At 49.6% G+C, this 16,188-nt stretch overlaps 1 protein-coding gene across 3 annotated transcripts in view; it reads left to right on the top strand.

The window, feature by feature from the left end:
- LOC115108418 (breast cancer anti-estrogen resistance protein 3 homolog) overlaps positions 1–15,926 on the top strand; it is a 113,011-nt gene extending 97,085 nt beyond the window's left edge. For all 3 annotated transcript variants that reach the window (XM_065009050.1, XM_029632707.2, XM_029632708.2), the window contains 9 exons: positions 664–792; positions 10,339–10,784; positions 11,358–11,458; positions 11,795–12,594; positions 13,229–13,344; positions 13,450–13,621; positions 13,764–13,875; positions 13,960–14,166; positions 14,350–15,926. In XM_065009050.1, coding sequence (XP_064865122.1) covers positions 664–792; positions 10,339–10,784; positions 11,358–11,458; positions 11,795–12,594; positions 13,229–13,344; positions 13,450–13,621; positions 13,764–13,875; positions 13,960–14,166; positions 14,350–14,525 — 2,259 coding nt within the window. In that variant the 3' untranslated portion in view covers positions 14,526–15,926. The remainder of the gene's footprint in view (positions 1–663; positions 793–10,338; positions 10,785–11,357; positions 11,459–11,794; positions 12,595–13,228; positions 13,345–13,449; positions 13,622–13,763; positions 13,876–13,959; positions 14,167–14,349) is intronic.
- The last annotated feature ends 262 nt before the right edge of the window (positions 15,927–16,188 follow it).

The following is a 16,188-nucleotide window of genomic DNA, read 5'->3' as shown; positions in this document are numbered from 1 at the left end:
TGTTGTTCTGCCCCTGAACAAGGCAGTTAAACCACTGTTCCTAGGCCGTCATTGAAAATAACTGACTTGCCTAGTTAAATAAAGGTAAAAAAAAGAGTGTGTAGGTGAAGTCTATTGATTGTGAAGGAGGATAGGTTTTGTAAATCATAGTGTGTCACAACAGCCCGGCATACTGGACTCTGTCAAATAAAATAAAATAAAAGTTTATTGGTTGTATACACACTGCACTCTATATGAGTGAGTGTGTCACAGCAGTCAGGTGAGGGAGGTAGAGGTAGGTGTGTTGTGTTGTGTTCCGCCCTGAGGCCTCACGCTGGGGCGGGGCAGAGGGGTGTGGCAACGAGACCAGGATATGACACAGCAGTCAAAGCAGAGGCAGGTAGAGCCCTCGCCAATTGCAGCCTTCGGCATGGTGTGGCTCTGGGAAATTACAGCCCAGAACACAAAGAGGGGCGGAGAGCCATGTATGACACATTGCTTACACAGAGTGAAGGAGAGGGAGAGAGAAAGAGAAAGAGAAAGTGTGAGAGGTAGATACAGTAGAGGGAGAGTTACATTTAAAAGGTTTACCACACAGACAGGAGCAGACAGTCAGTGCAGTGCGCATCCATGTCTGTGAGGATCCCAGTACTGAAAGAAGCTGTTGTTCCTGTCTATGTGCAGTTCTCCAGGGACAAGTACATAATGGAGGGCCCGCCGGAGAAACTACGCAAAGAGTTGGAGGAAGAGCTGAAAATGGCCAGTGAGGAGCCATGCAGCCACGCCTGGTACCATGGAGCCATTCCCAGACAGGTAACACACACACAGACACATACAAAAATAAATCAAATCAAATTTTCTGTCACATGTTTCGTAACAAACAGATGTAAATTGACAGTGAAATGCTTACCTGCGAGCCCTTCCCAACAATGCAGAGAGAAAGAAAATAGAGAAATAACAGAAAAGTAATAATAAATACACAATAAGTAACTTGAATATATAATGTACACAGGGTCAATCAATGTGCAGGGGTACGAGGCAGGACATCTACCTCAATATAATAAAGTGACTAGGCAACAGAATAGATAATAAACAGCAGCATATGTGATGAGTCAAAAAAGTTAGTGCAAAAAGGGTCAATGCAGATAGTCTGGGTAGATATTTGGTTAACTATTTAACTAACCACTTAGCAGTCTTATGGCTTGAGGGTAGAAGCTGTTCAGGGTCCTCTTGGTTCCAGACTTAGTGCATCGGTACTGCGTGCCATGCAGTAGCAGAGAGAACAATCTATGACTTGGGTGGCTGGAGTCTTTGACCATTTCTAAAGCTTTCCTTTGACACTGCCTGGTATAGAGGTCCTGGATGGCAGGGAGCTCAGCCCCAGTGATCTACTGGGCCGTATGCACTGCTCTCTTTAGCGCTTTGCGGTCGGATGCCGAGCAGTTGCCATACCAAGCAGTGATGCAGCCAGTGAAGATGCTCTCAATGGTGTAGCTGTAGAACGTTTTGAGGATCTGAGGGCCCATGCCAAGCCTTTTCAGCCTTCTGAGGGGGAAGAGGTGTTGTCGTACCCTCTTCGCGACTGTGTTGGTGTGTTTGGACCATGATAGATCCTTAGTGATGTGGACACAGAGGAACTTGAAGCTCTCGACCCACTCCACTACAGTCCAGTTGATGTGAATGGGGGCATTCTCGGCCCTTTATCTCAGCTTCTTTGTCTTGTTGACGATCAGCTTTTTTGTCTTGCTGACGTTGACGGAGAGGTTGTTGTCCGGGCACCACACTGCCAGGTCTCTGACCTTCTCCCTATAGGCTGTCTCACCACCGTCATCAGCAACTTAATGATGGTTGTTGAACAGGTAGTAAATGAGGGGACTAGGCACACACCTCTGAATGGCCTCCGTGTTGAGGGACAGCATGGCGGATGTGGTATTGCCCACCCTCACCACCTGGGGGCGGCCCGTCAAGAAATCCAGGATTCACTTCCAGAAGGAGGGGTTCAGTCCCAGGGTCCGTAGCTTAGTGATGAGCTTTAGTCAATGAACAGTATTCTCACATAGATGTTCCTCTTGTCAAGGTGGGAGAGAGCAGTGTGGAGTAGAGAATAGAGATTGCGTCATCTGTTGATCTGTTGGGGCGGTATGCGAACTGGATTGGGCCCAGGGTGTCTGGGATGATGGTGTTGATGTGAGCTATGACCAGCCTTTCAAAGCATTCCATGACTACAGATGTGAGTGCTATGGGACGATAGTAATTTAGAAAGGTTACCTTGGTGTTCTTGGGCACAGGGACTACGGTGGTCTGCTTGAAACATGTACTGTAGGTATTACAGAAAGGGTCAGGGAGAGGTTGAAAATATCAGCTAAGACACTTGCCAGCTGGTCAGCGCATGCTCTGAGTACACATCCTGGTTATCCGTATGGCCCTGCGGCCTTGTTAATGTTAACCTGTTTAAAGGTCTTACTCACGTCGGCTTTGGCGAGTGTGATCACACAGTCGTACAGAACATGCATGGTTCAGTGTTGAGTGCCTCGAAGCGAGCATAGAAGGCATTTAGCTCGTCTGGTAGGCTCGTGTCAACTTGGCAGCTCGCGGCTGGGTTTCCCTCTGTAATCCGTGATGACTTGCGTAGTATGATTCGATCATACTCCTATATTGATGCTTTGCCTGTTTGATGGCTTGTCGGAGGTCGCAGAGGGATTTCTTATAAGTGTGCCGCTTCTTGAAAGTGGCAGCTCTAGCCTTTAGCTCAGTGCGAATGTTGCCTGTAATCGGCATATGTACATATGGTCACATTGTGGGGGCGTCGTCGTAGTCATTGCACTTATTAATGAAGCCGGTGACTAATGTGGTAAAATCTTCAATGCCAGCAATCCCGGAACATATTCCAGTCTGTGAAAGTGAAACAGTCCTGTAGTTTAGCATCCACTTCATCGGACCACTTCCCTTTGAGCATGTCACTGGTACTTCTAATTTGAGTTTTTTCTTGTAAGCACGAATCAGGAGGATATACTTATGGTCAGATTTGCAGAATAGATGGTGAGGGAGAGCTTTGTATGCGTCTCTGTGTGTGGAGTAACGGTGATCTAGAACTTTTTTGCACAGGTGACATGCTGGTAGAAATTTGGTAAAACTGATTTCAGTTTCCCTGCATTAAAATCACTGCTAGGAGTGCCGCCTCTGGATGAGCATTTTCTTGTTTGCTTATGACCCTATTCAGCTCGTTGAGTGCGGTTTTAGTGCCAGCATAGGTTTGTGGTGGTAAATAGCCACACAAACATGCACACACACACACACACACACACTCTCTGGAGGAACAACTCAGCTGCTGTTTAATGATTTATCATGAGCCTTATTTTAGCTTGGGTCAAAGGATTTTTGATAAGGTATTGTTTTTGCGGCCGGCGGCACACGCTGGCTCTTTGTGAAAGAGTTCAATAAAGAGATGGAGCTGAGAGAAGGGAGAGGCTTACCGTGAAACATGACTAGCCCAATGAAAGCATGCAAAGAGGGGAGGGGTTCCCGTGTTGCCAACAGCTACGACTGGGTATCCAGTTGCACACTTATTTCATTCAGGGCCCTGTCATTCCTGCTGCCTGTTGGTCACCCACCCACTCTGTAGAGGAATCATAGCACTGTCTGTTGGTCACCCACCCACTCTGTAGAGGAATCACAGCACTGCCTGTTGGTCACCCACCCACTCTGTGGAGGAATCACAGCACGGCCTGTTGGTCACCCACCCACTCTGTAGAGGAATCATAGCACTGTCTGTTGGTCACCCACCCACTCTGTAGAGGAATCACAGCACTGCCTGTTGGTCACCCACCCACTCTGTGGAGGAATCACAGCACGGCCTGTTGGTCACCCACCCACTCTGTAGAGGAATCATAGCACTGTCTGTTGGTCACCCACCCACTCTGTAGAGGAATCACAGCACTGCCTGTTGGTCACCCACCCACCCTGTGGAGGAATCACAGCACTGCCTGTTGGTCACCCACCCACTCTGTAGAGGAATCACAGCACTGCCTGTTGGTCACCCACCCATTCTGTGGAGGAATCACAGCACTGCCTGTTGGTCACCCACGCACTCTGTGGAGGAATCACAGCACGGCCTGTTGGTCACCCACTCTGTAGAGGAATCATAGCACTGCCTGTTGGTCACCCACCCACTCTGTAGAGGAATCACAGCACTGCCTGTTGGTCACCCACCCACTCTGTAGAGGAATCACAGCACTGCCTGTTGGTCACCCACCCACTCTGTGGAGGAATCACAGCACTGCCTGTTAGTCAACCACCCACTCTGTAGAGGAATCACAGCACTGCCTGTTGGTCACCCACCCATTCTGTGGAGGAATCACAGCACTGCCTGTTGGTCACCCACGCACTCTGTGGAGGAATCACAGCACGGCCTGTTGGTCACCCACTCTGTAGAGGAATCATAGCACTGCCTGTTGGTCACCCACCCACTCTGTAGAGGAATCACAGCACTGCCTGTTGGTCACCCACCCACTCTGTGGAGGAATCACAGCACTGCCTGTTAGTCAACCACCCACTCTGTAGAGGAATCACAGCACTGCCTGTTGGTCACCCACCCATTCTGTGGAGGAATCACAGCACTGCCTGTTGGTCACCCACGCACTCTGTGGAGGAATCACAGCACGGCCTGTTGGTCACCCACTCTGTAGAGGAATCATAGCACTGCCTGTTGGTCACCCACCCACTCTGTAGAGGAATCACAGCACTGCCTGTTGGTCACCCACCCATTCTGTGGAGGAATCACAGCACTGCCTGTTGGTCACCCACTCTGTAGAGGAATCACAGCACTGCCTGTTGGTCACCCACACACTCTGTGGAGGAATCACAGCACTGCCTGTTGGTCACCCACCCACTCTGTGGAGGAATCACAGCACTACCTGTTGGTCACCCACCCACTCTGTAGAGGAATCACAGCACGGCCTGTTGGTCACCCACCCACTCTGTGGAGGAATCACAGCACTGCCTGTTGGTCACCCACCCACTCTGTAGAGGAATCACAGCACTGCCTGTTGGTCACCCACGCACTCTGTGGAAGAATCACAGCACTGCCTGTTGGTCACCCACCCACTCTGTGGAGGAATCACAGCACTGCCTGTTGGTCACCCACCCACTCTGTAGAGGAATCACAGCACTGTCTGTTGGTCACCCACCCACCCTGTGGAGGAATCACAGCACTGCCTGTTGGTCACCCACCCACTCTGTGGAGGAATCACAGCACTGCCTGTTAGTCACCCACCCACTCTGTAGAGGAATCACAGCACTGCCTGTTGGTCACCCACCCATTCTGTGGAGGAATCACAGCACTGCCTGTTGGTCACCCACGCACTCTGTGGAGGAATCACAGCACGGCCTGTTGGTCACCCACTCTGTAGAGGAATCATAGCACTGTCTGTTGGTCACCCACCCACTCTGTAGAGGAATCACAGCACTGCCTGTTGGTCACCCACCCACCCTGTGGAGGAATCACAGCACTGCCTGTTGGTCACCCACCCACCCTGTGGAGGAATCACAGCACTGCCTGTTGGTCACCCACCCACTCTGTAGAGGAATCACAGCACTGCCTGTTGGTCACCCACCCACTCTGTAGAGGAATCACAGCACTGCCTGTTGGTCACCCACCCACTCTGTAGAGGAATCACAGCACTGCCTGTTAGTCACCCACCCACTCTGTAGAGGAATCACAGCACTGCCTGTTGGTCACCCACCCATTCTGTGGAGGAATCACAGCACTGCCTGTTGGTCACCCACGCACTCTGTGGAGGAATCACAGCACGGCCTGTTGGTCACCCACTCTGTAGAGGAATCATAGCACTGCCTGTTGGTCACCCACCCACTCTGTAGAGGAATCACAGCACTGCCTGTTGGTCACCCACCCACTCTGTAGAGGAATCACAGCACTGCCTGTTGGTCACCCACCCACTCTGTGGAGGAATCACAGCACTGCCTGTTAGTCAACCACCCACTCTGTAGAGGAATCACAGCACTGCCTGTTGGTCACCCACCCATTCTGTGGAGGAATCACAGCACTGCCTGTTGGTCACCCACGCACTCTGTGGAGGAATCACAGCACGGCCTGTTGGTCACCCACTCTGTAGAGGAATCATAGCACTGCCTGTTGGTCACCCACCCACTCTGTAGAGGAATCACAGCACTGCCTGTTGGTCACCCACCCACTCTGTGGAGGAATCACAGCACTGCCTGTTAGTCAACCACCCACTCTGTAGAGGAATCACAGCACTGCCTGTTGGTCACCCACCCATTCTGTGGAGGAATCACAGCACTGCCTGTTGGTCACCCACGCACTCTGTGGAGGAATCACAGCACGGCCTGTTGGTCACCCACTCTGTAGAGGAATCATAGCACTGCCTGTTGGTCACCCACCCACTCTGTAGAGGAATCACAGCACTGCCTGTTGGTAACCCACCCATTCTGTGGAGGAATCACAGCACTGCCTGTTGGTCACCCACTCTGTAGAGGAATCACAGCACTGCCTGTTGGTCACCCACACACTCTGTGGAGGAATCACAGCACTGCCTGTTGGTCACCCACCCACTCTGTGGAGGAATCACAGCACTACCTGTTGGTCACCCACCCACTCTGTAGAGGAATCACAGCACGGCCTGTTGGTCACCCACCCACTCTGTGGAGGAATCACAGCACTGCCTGTTGGTCACCCACCCACTCTGTAGAGGAATCACAGCACTGTCTGTTGGTCACCCACCCACCCTGTGGAGGAATCACAGCACTGCCTGTTGGTCACCCACCCACTCTGTAGAGGAATCACAGCACTGCCTGTTGGTCACCCACCCACTCTGTGGAAGAATCACAGCACTGCCTGTTGGTCACCCACCCACTCTGTGGAAGAATCACAGCACTGCCTGTTGGTCACCCACCCACTCTGTGGAGGAATCACAGCACTGCCTGTTGGTCACCCACCCACTCTGTGGAGGAATCACAGCACTGCCTGTTGGTCACCCACCCACTCTGTAGAGGAATCACAGCACTGCCTGTTGGTCACCCACCCACTCTGTGGAGGAATCACAGCACGGCCTGTTGGTCACCCACTCTGTGGAGGAATCACAGCACTGCCTGTTAGTCACCCACCCACTCTGTAGAGGAATCACAGCACTGTCTGTTGGTCACCCACGCACTCTGTTGAGGAATCACAGCACGGCCTGTTGGTCACCCACTCTGTAGAGGAATCATAGCACTGCCTGTTGGTCACCCACCCACTCTGTAGAGGAATCACAGCACTGCCTGTTGGTCACCCACACACTCTGTGGAGGAATCACAGCACTGCCTGTTGGTCACCCACCCACTCTGTGGAGGAATCACAGCACGGCCTGTTGGTCACCCACTCTGTGGAGGAATCACAGCACTGCCTGTTGGTCACCCACCCACTCTGTGGAAGAATCACAGCACTGCCTGTTGGTCACCCACCCACTCTGTAGAGGAATCACAGCACTGTCTGTTGGTCACCCACCCACCCTGTGGAGGAATCACAGCACTGCCTGTTGGTCACCCACCCACTCTGTAGAGGAATCACAGCACTGCCTGTTGGTCACCCACCCACTCTGTGGAGGAATCACAGCACTGCCTGTTGGTCACCCACCCACTCTGTAGAGGAATCACAGCACCGTCTGTTGGTCACCCACCCTCCCTGTGGAGGAATCACAGCAAATAAAATAAAATAACATTTGTCACATGCTTCGTAAACAACAGGTGTAGACTGACAGTGAAATGCACTGGTGCTCTGAAAACATGACAACCATGCAAAACCTTCCGCATACTCTGCCCCAACAGGGCAGGACAGCTGGGCAGACATAACATTTTCCAAGCTCAATCAAACGTCTCTATAATGACATCCCAAACAATGCTTTGTTTGGTCACTCTGTGGACTACTGTGTGAATGGAGAGTCAGGGAGCTTAGACACTTTGTCTGGCAGTTCTTGTCATAAATATGTGAAAACTCCCGGAGTGTCTAGAGGTTTCCAGAAGGGAGCTTTCTTTTATGTGGACTGCAGAGTGAAAGCTACATGGCTGAGGGTGGGGACTTAGGAGGAGGCTATGACAGACTGTGACATACTGTGACAGATCCCAGCACAGCAGGATCAGATCAGGGGGATGAGGAAGAACACTGATGACATCCTCACACCCAGGGCTCAGCTCAAATGAGTGCCTATGTACACAGAGCAGATTCATTCTCTGGCAGCTTGTCTGAAACTGGTTGAGCCAGATCAGAATCAGACAAATAAGGACAAGTCAACAACAGAGATAAGTATTTATCTTGTCAGGTCCGTTCTACAGCACTTGGCTGTATTGAATCCATGGTGTGAGGCTGTCAGTTTGACGTGCTGTGGCTGAATGAGGCTTGACACCCACTGCATGGTTCATTGAAATGGACTTCATTTCAACCTTGTGCTTTCATCATTATCTCACTAAGAGCTTGTCACTGAGAACAGTGGCCCTGACACACACACACTGCATCTGTGTGTGTACATACTGTAGTACTGAGAGCTCAGACCGCAGAGCTCTTTCCATGAACCTCAGCTTCAGTGAGGATGCTCAGTCTGTCTCTCAGCACACACACAGGTCTTAATCAGATGACATGACACCATTTATTAATGACATCTTATCTTATTGCCTTCTGCTGGTTCACTGATCTGGCACTGACCACGCCTCTATAATTCTCATCACGGGCTAGCTGCACACGGTACGTTACACACTGTCATGTTTACCCACAAGACTGTGCGTCTCTCAACAAGAACTAGTAAGACCAGCTCAGTCCACTCCCATTCTACCATTAGACAATACACAGCAGCAGCTTCAGGTGATTGAGGAAGTTTCTCTCCATGCCAGTGCATCGAGGATAGTAAATTTCACAACAAAATTCATTCACAACAGAAATATATAAACAACATTGCATGGCTAATGGATTTAACATGTATCTTAATATAAATTAGCAGTTTAATGAGGTATAAATCAAATTACTTTCAATGCGTCAGACTGGCTTTATAAACCCAAAGCATTGCCTTTGTGTGTAAAATAACAGATGGGACCCTGAATAAGAAATTTAACTCTTTTGAGCTTGTCCTTGCAGTCGTGACAGGGTGGCATAAGACTGGTACACACACACACACACACAACACACAAACACACACACCTCTGTGCTCAGTTTTACAGCTCAGCCTGCACCTCCTCAGTAGGACAGAGACTTTATGTAAGGATACTGAAAAACAGCATTCATGCTGCCAAGTGATCCTAATCAGGTTTAATAAGCTCCTTCCTGGTGTCACTGCGGCCCTATTGTGAAGAGGGCTTTTAAAAAGTCTAATTAGAAACCCTTAACCTTCCAACTCATGATTATATAAACATAAATACTTAGTTCAATACTAAGCTAATTAAATAGTAAGGTAATTAAATGTTTGGAGGAATGACATAAGTGGTGGAGTGGAGTGTGGACACATTTGTTTTGAAATTGTATTATTTAACTAAATATTATTCAGACATTTTCAAAAACCAAACAGGTGGCCTCCTGTGTGACGTGGCAGTCTGAGTCACTGCATCGCCGTCACTACGGACCGGGTTCAACCGGCCGTGACCAGGAGTCCCATAGGGTGGCTCACAATTGGCCCAGCATCGCCCGGGTTAGAGGAGGGTTTGGCTGGGTGGGCTTTCCCTGGCTCATCGCGTTCTAGCGACTCCTGGTGGTGGGCAGGGCACCTGCAGGCTGACTTCGGTCATCAGTTGAACGGTGTTTCCTCTGACACGTTGGTGCAGCTGGCTTCTGGGTTAAGCGGGCGGGTGTTAAGAAGATGAATTAGGCGGGTAATGTTTGGGAGGACGCATGACTCGACCTTCGCCTCTCCAAAGCCCGTTGGATGATTATAATGATATTATATGACTATAATGATGATATATGATATTATATGATTATAAAGCTCAAGAGTGTGGACCAATGTATGAGAGTTTCTACACAACACTGGGGGCTTGGACACTTGACCCTTCTGACTATGAGTTCCTGTTTGGCTTGGTGTGGCCTGGGCTCAGAGAGCATGCTGGGAGGTATCAGGATGTTACAGTAGAGTAACAGTAGTCCTAGAGAAAACATTCAGTGAGCCAAGCAGGTTAATGAGGCCATTCAGTGAGAGGGACTAGAACACCTGTCGCCACAAATCCAACTGTGAGACAAGTGTGACAAAAGGAAAACACAGTTCCAACTGTGTGATATTGAAAATACAGTCATTTGTATGAGCTATACAGTATGCCTGTGTGTATGTGTCTCTGTCTATATGTGCTCAACACGTGTCCTCTGGTGTCCAGGTGGCAGAGAACCTGATCCAGAGAGACGGGGACTTCCTGATCCGGGACTCTCTGTCCAGCCCTGGGAACTACGTCCTGACCTGCCAGTGGAAGAACAGCCCGCAGCACTTCAAGATCAATAAGATGGTGGTGGCCATGAACGAGGCCTACTCTCGGGTGCAGTACCTGTTTGAGAAGGAGGGCTTCGACAGCGTGCCTGCCCTGGTGCGCTACTACGTAGGAAACAGGAAGCCAGTGACGGAGGTGGTGGGAGCCATCATCTTCCAGCCCATCAACAGGGCCTTGCCCCTGCGCTGCCTAGAGGAGAAGTATGGGGTGGCCTGTGTCCGTGTGGAGACCGGTCTGACCCTGCCCGAGAGGAAGAGCCAGACCTCCAAACGCCTGAGCCTCAACATCATGAACGGACACACCCAGGACCAAAGCCTTGGACGGGGGAACCTGCTTAGGTTAGTAGGCTATCTAAGGAGGTTCAGGGTTGGCTGCTCTTGACATGGTGAATTGCCAGTGTGTTACAATGGTACAATGGAGATGCTTTCCTGCAGCTGATTTATTACGACATTAAAGTTCATTTTATTCTCCTCTGCACCCAGGAGCTTATATAGACACTGTACATTCCGTCATACAGGGGTCACTCCAAATGGAATTTGATCTGTATAATGTTCATGTATAGCCTGCCATGCAAACAACACATGTTCACTCCAAATTTGTCACACTAATGTGGGAGTCACAGAGATAAGTATACATCTACAATAAACCATTACTGAGGCAAAGTAAGTAAGGAGTGATGTTTAGCCTGGATGGAGAATACCAACCTCTGAGCACAATGCCAAGGCAAACCAGGATAAAAAATACCCCCTCAAATTACACAGTACCATTTTACATAAACACTGCGTCAATGTATCAGGTTTCAGTAGGGTTTAGTGGTGTGGTGTGCCCAGTGGACGTGCCTCTGTTGGTAGCTAAAGGGCTCAGTCCAATTGACCTCTTTCTCTCTCTGTTTCTTTCTTTCTGTCCATCAGGAACAAAGACAAGTGTGGAAGCCAGCCGGCGTGTCTGAACCACGTTCAGGAGAGAAGGTTGCCTCTCAAAACCCACCAGTCAGAGAGCTTTCTTCCTCTAGGTAGGTACCTTCTCTCGCTCTCTCTCTCTCATATCCTGTTGTCAGAGGATTTACAGCCCCGACAAGCCTTCAAAACCTTGCTTTGTACCCTCAGCTCAGAAATGACAATTGTGACATTAGCTAAGGATGGCGATAAATGTATTTCTGAAAGGATTACAGAGCAGAAAAAAGTTGAAATGGAAATGGATAGATGTGCTTGATGTCTGAGTCTTTGGACTAAAAGACAGCAGCCATCACAGCAGCTCCACAGCCACACAACACAGACATGGCTCTAGCTGTATGTACTAGGCTGCAGTGTGCAGGTTCAGGTAATGATGGTCCCCTCTCACTCCCCAGGCTCCAGGCCCCAGCCCCAGCTGATGGAGCATCAGCCTCGGTCCCAGTCTCCAGTGTTCAGGACGGGCAGTGAGCCGGCCCTCAGTCCCACTGTGCCAAGGAGGATGGCCTTTGAGACCCAGGCCGGAGAAGCCATCCGGGGCTCAGAAAGCCAGCTCTGCCCCAAGCCGCCCCCCAAGCCCAGCAAGGTGCCCGCCATGAGGATACCCCACTCCCCACACCTGCAACCCCTGGCCCCTCTGGCCAGCCCAGCCCCAGGTCCCCCTGTTCCCCCACTGAAGCCCAAGAAGCAGCATCTGACCCAGGCTCTCCAGTCTCCCCAGCCCCGCAGCCCGGAGGTGAACTACTTTGAGCTGAGCCCCTGCAGCCCAGCGGATTGGGACAGGCTCCAGGCTCCAGGCTTGGGCCCCCAGCCTAACAACAACAACAATATCAACAGCTACGTAGAGAGGCTGAGGACAGAGGAGAATCAGAAGAGCAGCCATGGCTCCAAACTGGACCGCAGCTCCTACCACCATGCCATCAAAGCCCTGGAGAATGGCAGCGAAGAGGAGGAGGTGGAACAAGAGAGGAAAGGAGAGCTGGATGAGATAGAGAAGACAGGGGAGGAGAAAGAGAGGAGCTTCCGGCGGCCAGTGTTGGAGACCGCGTCTACGTTCCGGCCGGGGGAGTTTGAATCCAGGCTACTGCCTGCGGAGAACAAACCCCTGGAGATGAGTGTGCTGAAGAGAGCCAAAGAACTGCTCGTTCAGAAAGACCACCACATCATTGCCAAGCACATCCTCATGGCAGACTGCCAGGTACTGCACTGTCCCACTACACCATACCCAGATTACCCACAGGACATTCTCTACCGCACTAGGCCTACTATATGTCTGAGCACTCAGGGCTGAATCCCAACTTGAGATCATAAAAGAAATGTCAGTGTACATCATTAATGAATATGAATGGGAGATTTTCAGGACAGTTTGTGTTTGCGTGATACATGTCTTATTCTTCAGCAGCATCTAATTTAGGGGCTGGACAGTCAGGCACACAGAGGGCATCAGAGACGACTGGCATTTCATTCATTTCCTCTCGTTGGTATTTTGCATTTCACAGACAGTCAGGTGCCTTATGTCTGTCTGGGAGTGGTACACTACACAAAGGGCCAAATGAAAGCAGTAAATGTTATTTAGTTAGATGCACCAAAAATGCTCTGTAGCCAAACCCATGACTGGGTGTCTAGTCTTGAGGGAAACATCTTTATGTGTTGTTAAAAACAGCTATGGCACAACGTTATGCAAGGTGGCTGTGGAATTCAATAAAGATGTCTCTTGTTTAATTCAGTCAGAAGGAACTCATAATCAATGATAGGATTTCCCCAAACGTGACCATTCTAAAACACTTCCATCCTCCTATAGCTTAACTAAAAAATTGTTATGTACCTGACAGGTTGCTAGGGTACTTGGTGTCTCTGAGGAGGTGAAAGGTCAAATGGGTGTGTCCTCTGGTCTGGAGCTGGTGACCTTACCCCACGGCAGGCAGCTGCGTCGAGACCTGATGGAAAGGTAAACACACATACACACCCAAACCCACCTGACACGCCTCAGGTGATAGGAACCCACACGTAGACACAAGGCACTCATGACTGAACTCTCCGTTGTGTAACTCAGGCACCACACCATGGCCATCGGGGTTGCCGTGGACATCCTGGGCTGCACAGGAAGTCTGGAGGAGCGAACCGCCACACTGAACCGCATTATCATGGTGGCTCTAGAACTGAAGGACTCCATGGGGGACCTGTACGCCTTCTCCTCCATCATGAAAGCACTGGACATGCCTCAGGTACCCCACTCAATACAGCCAGACATGGTCCCCCAACCCCACCACGTGTTCTGAGATGAGTATTTAAAGGCAGATGTCCCTAGGGATATTGTGATTGTGCTGTTTGTTTCCTAACATACCGTATGTATGCCCTTGACCACAGATCACACGATTAGACCACACCTGGACCATGCTGAGGAGGAAATACACTCAGACTGCCATCATATACGAGAAGTCTCTCAAGCCCTTTTACAAGGGCCTGTATGAAGGAACAGGTAAGCACTTCAATAGAGCCTCCTTGGTGCTCTTACTGAGCTTAAGTGCAGTTGTAGTCTCTGACCGTGTCCCTGTGTGTGTAGTGGACATGCCCCTGACTGGCACCACGGTGCCCCTACTAATGCCCCTGCTCATCTTGATGGAGCGCCCGGCGGTGGCGTTCGAGGGCATGGAACTGTGGGAGAGCAACGACCAGGGCTGTGAGATCATGCTGCGTCACCTAGAGGAGGCCCGCAGCGTGGCACACAATGCTGACTCATACACCGCCAACACTGAACACGTCCTGAAAGGTAATACACTCCACACCTTCTGCTAGATAGTGCTCACAGCTGTTAACATTATTTGTTAAACAAATGCTCTTGTCCAAAATGTCACAGCTTTTTTCATAGTGCCCGAGATTGCTTAAGACACTATAACAGATGCATGACTAAGCTACAAGGCTAACGATAATGTATTCCTCTTTCTGTGTGCAGACTTCCAGGCTGACGAGGACCTGCTGGAGATCTTTAAAACAGACTTTCAGCTGCGTCTGCTGTGGGGCAGCAGAGGGGCGGCCGTTAACCAGACGGAGAGATACGACAAGTTCACACTCATCCTAACTGCTTTGTCCAGAAAGCTGGAGCCAGCGGTCAAACACACAGAACTCTAAACCGAGCCTGTAGTAAACAGACTGTATTAGTGAACACTGGTGGGTTGTAAAAGGACCTTCAGGCTGGTTAAGAGAGAGAGGACAAACTGTGCCCCGTATTGACTGGGGATGAGGAAGATGGTTGCATAGCGAGACTACTGTGATTTCCCAACCTGCCCAATGGAGGGAGTGTCTGAGATCCAGTTGGAACTCTTCCCTGGCAGTGGCAGGATATTGAGTGTGTTCTTATGAAGGGGAAATATTTCCCTCAGTAACGCAGGAGGGGGGTAGCCTGGTCCAAGATCTGTTTGTGCTCCTGCCTACTCCATTGCTGTCATTGTCAAGCCAATGGAATGACAATGAGTGAAAGGGAGTTGGCATGATAGTAAAAACAGATCTGCACCATATACATTGAGTGTACAAAACATTAAGGACACCTGCTCTTTCCATGACAGAACCATGTGAATCCAGGTGAAAGCTATGATCCCTTATTGATGTCACTTCAACCAGTGTAGATGAAGGGGAGGAGACAGGTTCAAGGATTTTTAAGCCTCAAGACATGGATTGTGTAGGTGTGCTATTCAGAGGGTTAATGGGCAAGACAAAAGATTTAAGTGCCTTTGAACAGGGTAAAGGTATTAGGTGCCATGTGCACCGGTTTGTGTGTGTCAAGAACTGAAGCTCTGCTGGGTTTTTCACGCTTTTTCAGTTTCCCGTGTGTATAAAGCATGGTCCACCACCCAAAGGACATCCAGCCAACTTCACACAACTGTGGAAAACATTGGCGTCGACATGGGCCAGCATCCTTGTGGAACACTCTCGACACCTTGTAAAGTCCTGATGAATTGAGGCTGTTCTGAGGGCGAAAGGGGGTGCAGCTCAATGTTAGGCAGGTGTTCCAAATGTTTTCTACGCTCAGTGTATGTGCAGCGGTAGTCATCCTAGTGGATGTGGCAGAGAGGAGAACACACTGACCGCACTGAGACCAAGAGGAGGACCCGAGAAGACTTTCTGAAAGAAATGGGTGTATGAATGTATCACTAAAGTAGGGACTGAGATGTAACACCCTTGTTATAAGGGTTCAACAAATGACAGAGGACATGAAATGATGAAACCGAAGTAAAGGACGACGTTTGGTCGCTATACAAGAGGCAGTTACCGTATATGGTCTAAAATACTATGGAATATATACTGCGTGTACATTAACTAGTTCTTCAACTGTCTGCTTCATGTTTAATGTTCCTCAGATGTCGCGGTACACGAGTTCATCTGGATAATCCTGAATGGTAAAAGGTGTACATATTTAATGTGAGCATGTGAATGCTAGACAGTGTAATATATTTCCCTCTTAAATATTATTGACCTGTAAATAGCTGTTGTGGCAAGAAATAGAGAAATGACATGCAGGTGTCTGAGTAACAACTTCAAAACACATAAGTTTCAACATACGTATTGTGATTTTAAATAGGAAAGTCAGTTAAGAACAAATTCTTATTTAAAATGACGGCTTACCAAAAGGCCTCATGAGGGGACGGGGATTAAAAATATAGACCAAAACACACATCACGATGAGACAACACAACACTACATAAAGAGAGACCTAAGACAAAACAGGCCAGACCTAAGACACATGACAACACAACATGCCAGCAGCACAAAAACATGGTACAAACATTATTGGGCA

This window comes from Oncorhynchus nerka, linkage group LG24 (assembly GCF_034236695.1).
Source record: "Oncorhynchus nerka isolate Pitt River linkage group LG24, Oner_Uvic_2.0, whole genome shotgun sequence".
Lineage (NCBI taxonomy): Eukaryota > Metazoa > Chordata > Actinopteri > Salmoniformes > Salmonidae > Oncorhynchus > Oncorhynchus nerka.
The sequence above is the reverse complement of the archived record's forward strand: the minus strand, read 5'-3'. Positions and strand labels throughout refer to the sequence as shown.